The sequence below is a fragment of the Colius striatus genome, chromosome 5, assembly GCF_028858725.1.
Source record: "Colius striatus isolate bColStr4 chromosome 5, bColStr4.1.hap1, whole genome shotgun sequence".
NCBI lineage: Eukaryota > Metazoa > Chordata > Aves > Coliiformes > Coliidae > Colius > Colius striatus.
Window position 1 is genome coordinate 14,264,982 of NC_084763.1, and position 15,943 is coordinate 14,280,924.

Consider the following 15,943-nt stretch of genomic DNA (forward strand, 5'->3'; position numbering starts at 1 on the left):
GCCGCTGGGCATTATTCAGAGGGTTGCCTTTGTGCAAACTCTTCTGCTGGCTGACTGTGTTTGGGCTGCCTGGTACCTGCTCACCACTACGAAATCCCAGGCTTTCAGCCAAAAACCCACCCACGTCCCCAGGGATTTATTTTCCTCTGTGGCACAGTAGGCACCGTTGGAAATCGAAGGCCCTTTATAAATGCAGGTCATCTCTCCTATGTCATACACCTGGGATATGCTGGGACGAGTGATATGAACCCACAGCAAACCATCGGTCCCCAGCCCCGCCGGCACAAACTGCAAAGCTGTCCAGCGCCAGGGGGTCAATCTCGACGTCTCGCCAAACTCAGCGCAGGGGGTACGACGCCGTTGGCCTCAAGCGGCTCGGCCTGCTGGGCGCGCTTTCCCGTCGCTAGCGGGGAATGCTGGGCAGGGGCTGAGGGGCGAAAGGCGTCAAGCCAGCGCTGCCAGCCGTAGCTGGGGGCGACAGCAGGCCTAACTCCCACCCTTCTCCCTGCCCCGGCCGCCCCGCTCCCCCCCTCCCGCCTTCCCCGGGGCGGGCTCGGGGCGGGGCGCGGGGCGGTGCGGGGCGGGCGCGGGGCGGTGCGCGGGCGGGCGCGGGGCGGGCGCGGAGCGGAGCGGGGCGGGCGCGGAGCGGCGGCGGCGACGGCGATGGCTTTCGAGGCGCTGGCGGAGGCGGCGGAGCGGTGGTGTGCCCGCACGCCCTTCCAGCTCATCGCCGCCGAGGAGACGGAGCGGCGCATGGACTTCTACGCCGAGCCCGGCGTCTCCTTCTACGTCCTCTGCCCGGAGGCCGCCTGCGGCGACAATTTTGTGAGTGCCCCGGGAAGGGATGGGGGTTGGGGCGGGGGGCGAACGGTGACGGGTGAGCGTGGGTCTCGGTGCGGGGCGCGCGAACGGGCGGGCGGCCCCCTGCGCCGCTTCTGGGACGCCTCCCCCCTCCGTCCGTGGCCGGCCGCGGTGCCTGGGGGAGCACCCGAGCGGGAGCGTCGGGAGCGGGGGGCGGAGGGATGCGGGGATGGAGGGCGGCGGTGCCGGGAGCTGCGGGGGCAGCCGGCGCGTGGGCAGGGGGTGGCGGGGACAGAGCGGGGGGGATCCTCCCCAGAGCACACCACAGCCTGCAAAATGGAGGCTGCTGGCGGTTGGGGGGCGGCCCCGCGGGCAGGGCTGCGGGCAGGGACACCCCTCCTCCCTCGCCTCCCCCATCACCCCGGCCCGGAGGCCGTGGGCTCCGGTGGGAAGAGGAGGGGTGCGAGCCCCCCGCCCCGCTCCTCCCGCGCGCCGCGGGGGCTGCAGCTGCCGCTCGCTGCGCGGCCGCCCCATCCTGCCGGGGTGCCGGGGCACGGCGCGGGGACGGGCGGGCTGGCAGGGCTGTCATGGCAAATGGAGAATGGGCAGGAGTAAAATGGAGTCAGGCTAACGGGAGGGCCGCGCCCCCCCGCACCGGCGCTCCCCCGGGCCCGCCGGGGCACCCGGGCAGGTGCCGACCTGGCAGCTCCGCAGCCCCTCGCCGCCCGACTTCAGACGCAAGTTTGTGCAGAAATGGCATCGCTAAAACATCCCTTGGCTTTGGGATGGCGGGGCAGATGGGGAGGGAGGTGTTTCCCTCCCCCCCATCCCTCCCGGTGGTGAGCAGGAGTGCAGGAAGAGTTGGTGAAAAGCAGCCCGTCGCCACGGGGTTTTTAACCTTCAGAGCTCCAGTTAACTGTAATGAAAGGGGGTTCTTTTAAGTATCTCCTAGCCTGGACCATCACTGTAGGAACGTTACAGGTCCTTCCCGCAGCAACTTTCATCCCTTGACCTGTCTGACAAACGTTCCCTGAAACGTTCACTAATTCCCTTTCCAACAGGTAAGTGCAGTATGAACCAACCCATGTGACAGATGGGTTCATGGAAACAAAGAGCGGTGAAGTGACTTCTCCAGGAGCACAAATCCCAGCGAGGAAGACGTTTATGTATTGTGTCAGGCAGATGGTCATGCAGAATTATGAAAGAAGTTACCTGGAGTTTGGTTGTGCAGCTGTCCAAGGTTACATGAGACCCTGAGTCACAGTCCTAGTCAGGACAGTGGAGCATCTCTGAGTGTGGATTCTCCTGGTCTACAGTGTGACTGGCCCTGCACACTCATCTTCCCATCACCTATGAGCCTGGCAAACCCTGGTGTTCTTTCCCTTCTAGAGAAGCCTGTGTCCAGAAAGGGCCATGCTTGCTAGACTCTTAAGTAGGGATACATATGGATCCAATAGAGGACTAGGCTAGAGCTGTGATTGGATGCTAATGGTATCAGGAATTGAAAGGCAGCTCATTACTTTTCTTAGATGTGTAGCATTTCTTTATGTACCGCTCAATAACTGAGCAAACTCTTTCAGGACAAAATCTAGTCAACTTTAAAAATAGCTTAAGCAGTTTCAGACCCTATTCCCATACTCCCAACACTGGCCAATTTTTGTGGGTTTGCAACCACATTTTCCCTTTTCTTTTTTGGCAAGTATTTTCATTCCAGGGTTGCTGTGGGAAGAATTCCCCACCCAAAGCCACCACTAGTGAAACTCAGTAGAAAGGCCAACTCCTGTCAAATGCAGAATGTAAACAGTGGAAAAGTAGAAACAGTCTCCTGTCTTTTCCTTTTTTTGCATTATTACTTGAAGCACTTTTTGTAGTAAAACTTCTAAGGCAGGCAGATAGGTGTCATTCTTAATCTCATCCTGTTGATGGTGTCTCTTTAATGCGATTAAGAACCACTAACAAGCTGATTCACCAGCATCATGTTTTCTGCTCCCTGTGCACTGTGGGGCTTCATTTCTGCTCCCAGCTTGGCTATCCTGGTTTTTCTTGCAGTAGTTTTCTGGTTTGTTTATGTTCCAGAAGATAGGTTTCCTTTCCATGTGAAATTACAGGCTAGATTATTTTAAGTAGACTTAATACAAGCCAGGGGACTGATTCTCATTTGCACTCGAGCCTTGTTTTATGGTTCCTGTAAGACAATGAGGTTTGAAAGTAAACATAAGCAGAATTCACAGTGGCACACTTTATGGCCTTTTTGCACCCTTTTAAGGGAGCCTCACGTTTAATAAGCATCTAATACCTGGCATTCTTGTTCTCTTTCTTTACCTCTTCATTTCATAATAATGTGATTTAGAAAGCTATGTAGGAGGTGCCAGAGAAATCCATGATAAGGAGGAAACAGTGAGTGTAATGAACTTAAAAGGGAGAAAAACGTGGAAAAGTTGCCAAGATGGCATCTGAGGGAGAATATCTCTGAATTGTGTATAAAATGAGGGATTCCAGGACACAGCAATCACTTCCTGTAAGGATATCTTTGGGCAAGGTTTTTAGCATCCTAGAGAGGCAGAAGACACATCTAGATGCTTGTTGGCATTTTCAGTGCCACTTCAACTCCAAAACTCTCTGAATCAGCATTTTAGATAACTGAACTATGTATAATTTACCTCCCAAGGCTCGTGGTGTTCTCAAAAAATTAATTGGACTTGTATAGTCATAACCAATGAGGGTGAGGGTTGCGATGCTGTTTGTTACAGTCTTGTCACTTGTTTTGTCACCATGTTACTGTTGGTATTCAAAGTAACCGATAAAGCAAATAAAAAATATGGTGCTACCTTGATGCCAGATTTCCTGTAAAATATTTTAGAACAGAATCAGTGAGAGATTTTCTGCAAGTCAGATTACCCCCAGAACTACGTTTTGCTGCCACGCTCAGCTGGTTAGAAGAGGGTACTCCAACAAGTGACTCTGTCATCCAGCAACACCAAACATCCAAAAGTTTGAGGGAAAGCAAACCCTTCCAGATACAACCCTATCAATTGCTTCAGCTACATGCTGTGTGTAGATGCCAAACTAAATAATTCAACCATGATCCCAGGTCAGCTGAGGTGGAAATTAGTGGCTGTATGTGTTTTTGCAGTGACACAAAAGCAACTGGGAGCAAAACTGGGCAAGCATGGAAAACATGTCCTCAGATGATGAGGTTAGTATGCTTTTAATTGTGCAAGCACTGCTGAGCACTGTGGGCCACCCGTTTGCCAGCAGCCCGTTTCTCCCACCGCAAGATGATCCTCACGCTTCAGCGTTTTTCCAGGAAAAGCATCTCTGTATGTACAGCCTCACTGACTCCTCTTAACTTTCTAAGCCAGAGCTGAATCCTCAAATTACATTTGTTTTTTACTTTGAGAGGCCAAAAGTCCTTTTGCAGCTTCCTCTGGAGGGGTGTGAGTCAGTGGTGAGACTCGGGTCCTGCGCTGCCTCGATGCAGAGCTCAGCATCCACAGGGAGCTGTACAAACAGCCCCATTGCAACCCTGCTCTGGATCATGGTTGAGTTTTCTTGAGGGGGGAAATGAAACCAAGCGCTTTCCCAATGACGTGCACACATTAATGGCACAAGACCTTTTGTATTGCATTTGTTGCTACAGCCAAAGGTTTAACTCTGCAGAAATTGTGGGAAGCTGTACTTGCTCATTGCATTAGGATGCTCTGCAAGAAAGTCTCTTCAAAGGACCAGTGGTCCAGTTACTTGCTTGGGTTTTCCTCTTGTGATAGATGATCTTATTCTCTGCTACTGCTGACAAATTTGCACTGGAGTGTGAAACGTGGTGAGGCTTGAAGAGAGACTGTAAAAAACATCAGAGGACAATGTGGGGTTAACTTTTCCCTGGTGAACAAACTAGCTATTATTTGTAAAAGGGCAGGGCTTGATTTTCATTTATGTGGAAGCTCCTGTGCATAGCTGGCAGTCAAAAGAAGCCACAATTTAAACAAGAATCAGGATGTTAGCAGTCATAATCGTTTTATACATGTAAGCAATTGAAACAGGTTCAGCACAAGCCATGAATTGCCAAGCTGCAACATCCAGCTCTTCAGTTTGATGTGAAGATCAGAAGTAACTGAATGGTTATTGTTAACCCCAAGTACTAAGACACAATCAGGCAGACCTTCAGCATCTCGAAGCTGTTCTTAAAACGTTGTGATTTGAAGGTATTCATTTGATATTTTACAGAGGATTTATTTGAGTTCACTTCGTGTACCTTCTGCCTTTTTAGGCCATAAAAATCCCAAAGTGCAGACTTTTACTTTTTTGTTGTTTTTGTAAACAGAAGCTGAGATTTGGGTGTATATTTATAGGACTACAAGTCCCATGACTCTTAAGATGGCATGAAGTTTCATAAGACTTGTGGTATGTGCTTGTGAGAGCTGGCAAGACTGTAAAGAACTTACTGCCAGACTGGTTAAGAGATGACTGGTTACGTGGAAAGACCAGAACCTACTCAGTAAGGCAGGGCTCTTTTCATCACCAAACATTTTACTCTGTTTGTGCTTGTAAAATGCAACAAGCAGCAAAGAAAATGTAGGTCAAGTGAGGCTCATAGCAAAGCAGTTACAGTTTTTGCCTTTAAAGTTGCAGTTTAGATGATGTTAAGTACTGGTTTATTTCAGTAAGTGTAAAACTGCCTCACTGGCAGATTCTCACCACTGAATGGGAAGGCAACGTGCAAGCCTTAACATTAGGAATCTAAACAGCTGTCGATCTTGCTTTTTCCCTGAATGTTACTTAAACTTCAGAGACACCCTCCTCCTTCCTTGTTTAAGCATAACCTGCTGTTTGTAGCACTGTAAAAAGCTACATGGCACTTTGGGGAAAAGAACTGCTGTGCAAAAGTAGAGGTATAAAAGTCTCAGGCCAATTTTGCAGCTATTACACTTCTTTGTGTAGCAAACTGCCTAAGACAGGCCCATGCACTAAGCCTTCAAAAAGAAGGTCTTGAAAGGTCTGCGTTAGCTTGTAGTGTGTGCTGGCCCTGTGTGCCAGAAGCATCGTTGCCCGAGTGCTTCCACCAGGCAATGCAGAGGCTTTGCAGAGCATCTCTGAAGGGCAAGACAAGAGGAATATCCCAAATGATTCTGGAATGCCTGGGAAGAGAAGATTTGGGTCTTGGAGAAGTAAATCTCAAAACAAGGCATGAGGCATGAAGTGTCAGGATGTTGTGAGTGCCCAAATGTCTCTCCTTGGCTCTGTGTCTAACCTACTGGTGTATTTTGCATCTTTTCTTCTGCATCATCAAGAAAATTGCATGTGGACTTCCACCTCCAGGGTTGCATCATGCTTGCTTTAATGCCAAAGTCAAAGAGATGCTTTAGGTCTTACTGAGGTCTTAATTGCAGTGGGTGATGCAGAAGAAGAGAAAACCCAACGTGACTTGCAGGTCTGAGGAGGGCTGATGTCAAACAAAACTGCCTTTACTCGTGACATGCACGTGTGCACCCTCCATTGCTGGTGCAGTCATAAGGCATTTCTCTTCTGGATTGATTTCACTGCTTTCTGTTGCCCAGTGTTAATAAACCCAAAGTTTATTCCTCCTCAGAAGCGTGGCATCTGAAACAGCCTGCAGTGCCTGTCCATGCCCAGCGCGGGGCTGAGCTGCAGGAGGCCCACGGGCTTTGTCAGATGTTTACGTGTCACCTTACATTCAATCACAGGGACAGGCTGGTCTGGATTCCTGCTAATGCTTTTTTCTTTCTCGTGTTGCTGTTGGCCTTCAGCACGTGTGGAGTGAAAGTGAGGACTGCTTACCTTTTCTGCAGCTCGCACAGGATTACATCTCCTCCTGTGGCAAAAAGACGCTCCACGAAATACTGGAAAAAGTCTTCAAATCCTTCAGACCTGTAAGTGCCTCTTTTATACTTCTAAACACTGGCAGTTACCTGTGACTTTTAGTAGGATAGCACTGGGTGGAGCAAGGTGGTTTTACTTCTGTGGGGACTTCTGCCCGGGCTTAGGGGTGTTAGGACGTAAGCTGCTACCACACCATTGGAAATTGTTTCCTAGAAGCCAGCTGCCTTTTTTTATTTGCATCTTTGCTTTTGAGAGGCTGAGATTCCTATGTGGGGTGGGAGGCCAACTGGTGTGGCAGCCAGTGGCAGTGGCTGCCCAGGGCCTCATGTCCTGCTGAGGAAGCACTGATGCCAAGGAACAGGGCACAAGTCAGTGCCATGAGACTTGGTGACAGAATTGTCTCCTGGCGCTGAAATGGAGGAGTTTTGCAAGGATCTGAGTTAGCAAGAGTAAACTCCTGCAAAGCTGGAAGTACAGTCTCTCCTCAGAGTGGTTTGTTTTATTTTAGGGTTGGCTTTGTTTTCCCTCAAGTGGGCCAGATTTTGCTGCGAGGATGGTTGCCACTTGGTATTTGCAAGCACTAGTTTGGTCGCTGCTGTTGGAGCAGGACCTGCATTTTGTGGGGAGTGGGCTTGTATTTTTCTGTTTGGCTGCTACCCGTCTCTCTCTGTCCTTGTTTGACAGCTAGGGTTTGTGTCAAAACCAGGGGGAGGTGACTTGGGCTGGCCATTGACCTTCATTTTTGCCAAACCCTCCCTTTGCACAGCCTCTTCTTTCAAGTGCTGGGGGCTGGATAAGGGGCTGGCAAAGCAGAGCAGGAGTTCATTGCCAGAGTCATGATGTCCATGGGAAAGCTGACTCGTACATGTTTGTAAACTCATCTGAAAATGTAGACTTTTTTTCCTTCCTCTCTTTTTTTCTGGCTGGCTAATTGAGAAGACTTGAAAATGTATCCCAAGTACTTGGAGCAAAAGGGAGGGCCTGGAGCATCGATAGGAGAGGGCTGGCCCTGCCCGTGTTACGTCCTTGCTGCGGATTGCCACAGCTGGTCCACATAAAAGAGCATCGTTTTAAAGAATCCTTTGAGAGACTGGAAATAAATAGAGCAGATGCACACTTTTCTTAGAAAGGACTGGAAATCTGATCCATCAGTACAGCTGCTTGTAATTGTGAAAACATACAAAAATATAACTATGTCTCCCAGAACAATGTTCAGCTCTTGGCTCTTCAGAGCTGCTTTCTCCTGCTCGAAAAGCTGTGTCTTTGAGGAGAAACTTCCGTCGGTTTAACTAAAGAGGCCTTCAAAAAGGCTTAATTAAATGTGTACAGATCACTTCATTGAAGCACATTTATTTCAGCATAGCTCCAGTTAACTGAGAAATGTGCTTGTCAGACCAAGTGAAGCTACTTTTCAGAATAAAAAGGCTCAAAGCGAGGGGAGCCATTGTTCTCATTTAGTCTGGGCCTGATGATTAATAAATCACTTTTCACCCCGTGATTCCCACAGCTGAGCACATCAGCTGTTGTTGAGCTTGAGTGAGTCTTTTCCAAAGACCCTCAGTCTTGATGTTAAGTCTCCAGGTGACTTAAAGGATACCACACTGCTGGGCACTTTTTCTTCTCAGCATTAGTTACGCTCCTGTGAAAAACTTCTATTTACAGCTGCATTTTTCTAGTTTTGCATCCTAGCTGTTGAATTTCATTATGCTTTTGTTTGCTTGGAAATGGCATCCTCAGTTTTCAGACTTGCAAACTGTAATCAAGAGCTTCTTCATTTTTCTCTTCCATGTACCACAAAGATTAAGTTTCTCAGATTCTCCTTTGACCCAGCATTGAGAGATTTGGATCAGGTTTATCATTCGAGGCATGGTTGTGTGTAGATGAGTGTAATAAGGAATGTATCGACATTTTTCCCTTGTTGTAATTATTGAAAGTAGCACATGCCTGGTAGGATAGATTTTGAAAAATGAGGGGTGCTAACAATAAATATGTGGAAACAGTTATTTTGCACCTTCAGGCCTCTGCCAGAAAAAAATGACTTTTCATCAGTATTAGGAAATTGGTTCCTTGACCTTACTTTGGGCTGTGCACCATCCATTCTCTGCTTTATTAACGAAACCACCTTGCTGTCAGCTGGGAGGTAACTGAGGGGAGGTAACTGAGCGTTCACAGGGCATTTCTTCTCCACTATCCCTGTCAAGTCAGCTGTCAGAGACCAGTCTGGCAAATTTCAGTTTGCAAAATGGCAGTTTAGGAAAAACTGCTGCTGAAGGTCAGACTCGGCTTTTCTGAAGTGTCTGATGGTCCCCACTGCTCAGTCTGAGACGCTGAGGAGGGGCCAGGATTTCAGCATGTGTTTGGTAAGCATCTTCTGAAAGTCTTTTGCATTTCAGCATTTCCAGCCAGATACCCAGTTTTGAAAGGCTTTGTCAGAGTCCTTGGAAGGGGACTGTTCAGGAGGAGATGCTGGCAGTGCACCTGCAGCTCTCCATGCTCCCATGCATGGTACAAGCAGCCACCCTCCCTTCACTGAGCGCTGCCAGACTGACTTTTGCCAGCTGAGCTCAGCCCTGCTCTTCACATTTGTGCTGACAGCCCTTGTTGCTCTCAGGCATCTCTTCCTTATGCTTTCTGGGCAGGCTATTTGTTTAGATGAGGCTTTTAAAACAGGTTGTTTAACCCCCGACAGCTAAACTGAATCTCTAAATCCTGCTTTAGACAAGGTCAAACTGTATCTGTGCTGAAGAGTTGGGGGGCCTGTTGTCTCTGTCCATTACTGCCTTCCTGACTTGTTTTCCACAAAACCCTGTCATTTGCCATATTATCCACTTACCCAAAAGTGCCAGACACCATGCAGGTACATGAAGTGATGTCCATAGCCCTGGGCTCAAACCCCACTATTTGCCTCAAAGCATCCCAGCTCATCAGATGCCATTGTCTCCCTGGTACCAGTGGTGTCCATGCTGGTGCTTGTAAGCACAGCTGCCTGGAGAATAATCCCACACACCAGAGTTGGACAGAACCACGTTGTCTCTACTGAAGCATCATGTGGATCACTACAGCTCAGTCTTGTACTTGGCTTATTTTTCAGTGTGGTTTTGGGTCAGCTTTTGGTAGGAGGCAACGTCATTCTGCTTTTGTGAGTTTGAAACTTAAAACCCAACTATGTTATTTGTGTCAAATCAGGGCACTTTGGAAGAGTTAAGAAAAGACAGACAAAAAATTAAAAGATGCCTGAGAGATGTTGCACCAACTGGCAGAGTTTGTAGACAACCAGAACACGAGTTATACAATCCATCAGCAAATTCCAGGGCTCCTGCATTGAGCTCACTTTCAGCCTTTCATCCAAACTGGGGAGTCAGCCTTGGAAAAGCCATTTATCCCGCATTCCTTTAATTCATACATATCCCAGTGACCTTTACCTCCAGATGGGCAGATTGTCCAGAAGGCAGAAATAGATGTACTTCAGGTGGTGTTACTGTTGGTTGTTGTCCTCCCTTCCTCCTGTCCTCCTTCTCCCTGCCAATCCCCACCTGGCAGTTTTGTTCCCCTTGCCTATTAGTGGATTTGATGGATTATCTCTCTCTTTCTACACCCCTTTCCTGTTTTACCTTTCATAGAATCATAGAATGACAGGGGTTGGAAGGGACCTTTAGAGATCGTCTAGTGCAACCCCCCTGCAGAAGCAGGGTCACCTAGATCAGGTCGCATAGGAACATGTCCAGGTGGGTCTTGAAGACCCCCAAGGAAGGAGCCTCCACAACCCCTCTGGGCAGCCTGTGCCAGGGCTCCCTCACTCTCACGGTGAAATAGTTTTTTCTTACATTTAAGTGGAACTTTTTTATTCCAGCTTCATCCCATTACCCCTTGTCCTGTTACTGTCTACTGTAGAAAAGAGGGGTGTCCCAACCTCCTGACACTCATCCTTTAGATATTTATAAATGTTAATAAGATCTCCCCTCAGTCTCCTCTTCTGAAAGATGATCTATACCCTTGGTCATCTTGGTGGCCCTGCACTGGACTCTCTCCAGCACTACCCTGTCCCTCTTGAGCTGAGGAGCCCAGAACTGGACACAGGACTCCAGATGAGGCCTCACCAGGGCAGAGTAGAGCGGGAGCAGAACCTCCCTTGACCTGCTGGCCACTCTTCTTGATGCATCCCAGGATGCCATTGGCCTTCTTGGCCACGAGGGCACATTGCTGGCTCATGGTTAGTTTATTAACTAAACTAAACTATTTATTAACTAAACTAAACTTAACTGAACTATTAACTATTCTAGCTTGCCACATAGTCAGTGCTTCAATTCATAAAGTACATATGGACTAGACACAGAAACTGGTGTGTTTGAAAGAAGACAAAGTGGAAGTTGGTCTACGGTCATCTCAGGCCACTTGTGTGGCTGGGTCCTTGGTGCCTTATAAGATCCAAAAATGACCATGAGAGAGCAACACCACTGTGTCTCTCTTAGAGGAGCATCCTGTCCCATCCCATCCTTCCTGTGCTCTGTAAAACCCTTAAGGTCTGCAGTATCACTCTGGTTTACTCTGTAGCAGGGAGACTGCAGCTGGCTTTCCCAAAGGTGAAGGGAGAGAGGGGATGTGTGAAAAGCAGAACATGTTCCCCATCCCTTGTGATTGTGTACGTCTTTGCAGTTTTGGGGCTATATGTTGTGCTTTCTGTGCTAATTTTGCACTGGAAAGGTTTACATTATTCCATCAAATGAAGACTCATGTGGCTCATTTCCCTGCAAATCGAGGAGGGATTATTCCTCTCCCCTCCACCAAAAAAAGTTATCTAAACTTTCTGCCAGATGATACAAATGGAACAGTGCAACACACATTTAATTTGGATACACAAATCTGTTTGGTGAAAAAATAATACTGGTGGATAAGAAAGACCTGAGGCCTTGCTTTTGCATTTAAAAAAACTGACTATTTTAACTTCAACATCCTGAAAATGAACCAAGTAGTTTCATGTTTAATTAAGCATTTGATTTGAAAAATATGTATGCACAGGAATATCTGCTCTTTGTTCTGCTCAAAAAACAAGAACATTTTCAGCTTGGGCTCTGTCCATAAGTATTTTTTAAATGCAAAGGATGGGGTTTGGTCAGCAAATTCTCCTTCCATTTCCCTGCCAAAGAAACCCTGCCAACTAAAAAACTGGCTTTCTCCCAGTGACAGTGAGGAATACAAGCTTCATTGGACCCAGAGGCTAATTCTGTGCATTGTATTTGTGTCCACTGAATAATTTTGAATGTTTAGTTTCAGTCCCTAAAAACCTGCCTCATCACACCCTTCCCATTCTCATGCTCCCACCTAGCAAGTGTCACCCCATTTTCCTGGGCTTTGCCCTTTCGAGTGCCAACAGCTGTGTCACTCTGCAGACAGGGTCTTGCATGCATCTGTGCTGCTCTTCCAGCCCTGGCGAGCTAAATGCATGATATTGCAAGTGATTGTGCTTTGTGGCTATTAATAGCTGCTAGTGTATGATTCTAATGTGAGATTTCCACAACAAATGCATTATTTTTACTATTATTTGGTTTATCTGTCTTCTTGACTTCTGTTGGCTTGGCAGCCTTTTGGAGGAGAGGGGAGAAGTTCAAACATCACTGTTCGCTCCTTTTCCTGCAGCGAACAAGTGCCATTGCAGCAATCGGAGCCAAACATTGTCTAAGGAAGAGGACTTGGCAGTTCTTCATGAGCCCAAATCTAATGTGCAGAAATTGAAAAGGGCTTGGACAATTTTGGGTTGAATACACAGTGTTTCTCACTGCAAGGGCTTCACCTTGCATTGCAAGACGTTGTCTGGTGTGATAGACTGAAAGAGTTCAAGAGAAGCACTTAGCATGGTGGGTTTTTTGCCTACTCCATACTAGCCAGTTCTGCACCATGATGTGTTGTCCTTTGGCTTTTCTGAGGTTGCCAAACACAATCTTAAACAGAGATAACTATTGCTACAGTATTATCGTGGTTGTTTCTGAGGCTTAAACCACTGCCAAGCCTGAACACTCAACAATTCCTGATATGACCTCAGGGAGGAACATGATGCTTTTTGCAAGTGCTTTGCTTTGTTTTATTTATCTTCTGATCTCTGAGTGCTTAACTTGGTGTGAGAATGCATTTTTAAGTCTTTATGACAAGAGGGAAAGAAAGAGAGCTGAGATTTTTAGGCAGTACTGTTATTCCAGGGTTTGAGGTTTGCAGGAAGTGGCACCTAGGTATTGTCTGAAGATATGCAGCGAAGCTGCACCAGTGAGTAATTTGCTATTACATGGTATTTTCTCTTCTTTGTAGTTACTTGGGCTTCCAGATGTTGATGATGATGCATTTGAAGAATATAACGCAGATGTGGAAGAAGAGGAACCAGAAGCCGATCACCAACAGATGGGTGTCAGTCAGCAGTGATGTTTTTCTGAGACACTAAAAGAATTTGAAAGCCTTTGGTACCAGGTGGGGTCAGGTGGTCCCACGTTAGCCTGTTTGAATTAGCACATCACATGGGGATATCTGGCTCCCAGGAAGAAAGTTTTACAAAACAGTTTAAAAAACAAACAAGCAAACAAACAAATCTGTGATGAGCTTTGCTAAGAAGTGACCTGAATTTTGCTCCTGCTTCAGTGGGTTTTCTATGGAGTTGTCTTGGTAGCATTCTGCCATTATCGGTCTAGAAGTAGTTTTGTCACTGACTTGTCTCCTTGATTTGTGTCCCAGAGTAGCGTTCGCTGACGTGAATGTAGAGCACCGAGAATGTAGGAGATGTGTGGTGAGAGGGCCAAGTCCTCAGCCCTGACCTCTCCGAGGAAACCAGGGCAGGTAGCAAACACGACCTGTGCTTTTCTTTTTCAGTTCTACAGCTGTGTTTTTTGACAAAATACCAAGCTTGGAGAGATTTCTCCCGACAAAGCCTAGTTGAATACTGGTCGGTACTGCAGAAGGGCACGTGAAGGCTTAACGCAAATACTGGGAGGTGGGAAATCCAGGGGAGTATTGGTGTCAGACGTATTCACATTGTTCTGTTGGCACTTGGGTTTGCAGGTGCTGGGTTTCTAACTGGGAGTAATTGATATCACCAGTACACATGATAAGCAGCCCTGGTGCTCTGACACTGATGCAAAGGCAAGTACTGCTTTCGCAGAAATGGATTCAAAACTAGCCATCGCCCGTCCCGCTTCTGCATGACAACCAGCTTCCAAGCTTCCCTGTTTTTAATACACTGCTAAATTATTACTCAAACCTCTCAGCATTATGAAGTGCAACTTAACTTTGAAGCCATAAGGGTATAAACCAGCACCTGGCTCTTAAATTTATGCAGGACCTATTCCTCTCCCTGGGCCTTTGAGCTAGTCTGGGCATTAACACCTCATTGAAGGCGAGTTAAAATACTACTGCTTTGGCTGATATAAAAACTAGTGAGGTTTCATTTAGCTGGGGACTTGCCTCCCAGAGGGGTCTTAGTATAAAGGAGAAGACCTCTCGTATTTTATACCTATTTTGCATAGACTCAAGTGACTGGGATGAGTGCCAGACTGTGAAGATGCAGGGTCTGTTTATTTACTTGCCTTTTGTACTGAAAATGTAAGGAGCAAAGAGGATTCTGTTGTAATACAGCTGTTTTCCACAACTAAGCAAAATGTTTCTAAATTTACTCCTTTTTTCTCCCATTTTTTAAAACCCATAAAACGAAGGCCACACGCTTCCAAAGCCCTTTTATACAGAATTAGCTTTAGAAAAGCAAGAAGTGAGCGAAGAGAAAATGCTTGGACAACTCCTAGAACCAACTGGCACCATTTTGAGAACCCCATCGTTGTTTGCAACGTCTCCTGGTTTTTCAGTAGATTTTTTTAAAGGCTTTTTGGTTTTTCCCCAAGGTTACTTAAGAGAGCGAGTTTGCTTGGCGATTTACATTTCTGATGATGGCTTGAGAGATGCATAGGACTTGATTTTTTTTTCCAACCTGAGGCAAAGACCTTCCATCACCAGGACGGTGTGTGGTATCTGAGTATGCACAGAAGTGTCTGCAACACTGTAGAAGTTGGAATTTTAAGAGTATACAAAAATAATGGACGAGAAGCAGAGCTTAAGGCAACTTTGTACATTCTTTCGGCATGCAGGCATAAACATGGTAGTCGCAGCACATTTTCTATGGACTAGTGACATGAGAACCGTGGCAGTTCATTGTATAACACCGTACAGCAGCAAGAGGCTTTTTGCTTACTGAAATAAAGTGTTAAGACCAGTGGTTTCCATCCCTACTTTCAGTCCCTAAGTTTTTCTTTCCTCTCCAGCTAAAACAGATGCCGTGACTTTGTGGATGTCGGGAGGATGGGGCAGCGCTTTTTTCTGTAGTGTCCAGCGACAGAATGGACTTAAGCTGGAACACAGAAAGTTCCACTTATACACAAGGAAAAACTTTCCTGTTGAGGTGAGGGAGCCCTGGCACAGGCTGCCCAGGGAGAATGTGGAGTCTCCTTCTCTGGACGTTTCAAAACCCACCTGGATGCGTTCCTGTGTGACCTGATCTAGGGGAAAGGGCTTTAGCAGAGGAGCTGGACTGGATGATCTCTAGAGGTGACTTCCAGACCAGGCTTCCAACCTTAAACAGAATCATAGAATGGTACAGGTTGGAAGCCTGGTCTGGAAGTCACCTCTAGAGATCATTTCTGTGATTTATTTATATGACCTTAAACAGAACCTTACTTTGAGAGAACCTCTCTCTTTGTAGCATCCAGTCTTTTGGTTGTGGCTCATGCCAGTAGGTGTTTTGGGGCTGACCTCCCTCTACTGCAGTGTCATGCAGGACATATTTACAGTAGTGCAAGCTGGAGGCAAAGTCCTGCTGTCAGAGTTTGTGTGCCACTTGCACCCATTGTGCTTAGGTGCAGGTGACTGACCCTGACTGCTGAGCTGGGCCGTGAGGTCAGCTTGGCTGGGAAATAACCCTCAGCCTTGGCACTGACAGGTAGTTTCCCAGCCAGATCCATCCCACCGTCTCTTTCAAGGTATGGCTGCACAGATGAGTGTGGGCACAGTGAAGGAGTGGGCACAGGGGTGGCTGTGGGGGGTAGCTGAGGACCTGCACCCCAAGGCAGCCAGCACCCCTTGCACAGTGTTAGGGCTGCATGGTGGAGGGGCGCGGCTTAAGTGCTGTGAAGGGTTGGCTCTGCATGGCTCAGGGGAGAATCTGACTTAGGGTGGCAGCAGGATAGGCAGGAATTCATGAAATGAGGAAAGACTAAGATCCAGTGCTTGTGATTGCAGAGGAGGTTGTAGCTTGTACTGCACTCTGCCACCATTCCTTGCG

At 47.4% G+C, this 15,943-nt stretch overlaps 1 protein-coding gene across 1 annotated transcript; it reads left to right on the plus strand.

The window, feature by feature from the left end:
• The first annotated feature begins 647 nt into the window (after positions 1-647).
• MTURN (maturin, neural progenitor differentiation regulator homolog) lies at positions 648-14,878 on the plus strand. Its single transcript, XM_061996328.1, has 3 exons — positions 648-825; positions 6,567-6,689; positions 12,937-14,878. The coding sequence occupies exons 1-3, from the start codon at positions 664-666 to the stop codon at positions 13,045-13,047; spliced, it is 396 nt and encodes a 131-aa protein (XP_061852312.1). The 5' UTR covers positions 648-663; the 3' UTR covers positions 13,048-14,878.
• The last annotated feature ends 1,065 nt before the right edge of the window (positions 14,879-15,943 follow it).

Excerpts from the sequence above, each read along its gene's own strand:
- MTURN (XM_061996328.1), top strand. The coding sequence starts at position 664 with ATGGCTTTCGAGGCGCTGGCGGAGGCGGCGGAGCGGTGGTGTGCCCGC. Across the intron at positions 826-6,566 it reads CCGCCTGCGGCGACAATTTT|CACGTGTGGAGTGAAAGTGA; the intron begins GTGAGTGCCCCG and ends GTTGGCCTTCAG. Across the intron at positions 6,690-12,936 it reads TCTTCAAATCCTTCAGACCT|TTACTTGGGCTTCCAGATGT; the intron begins GTAAGTGCCTCT and ends TCTTCTTTGTAG.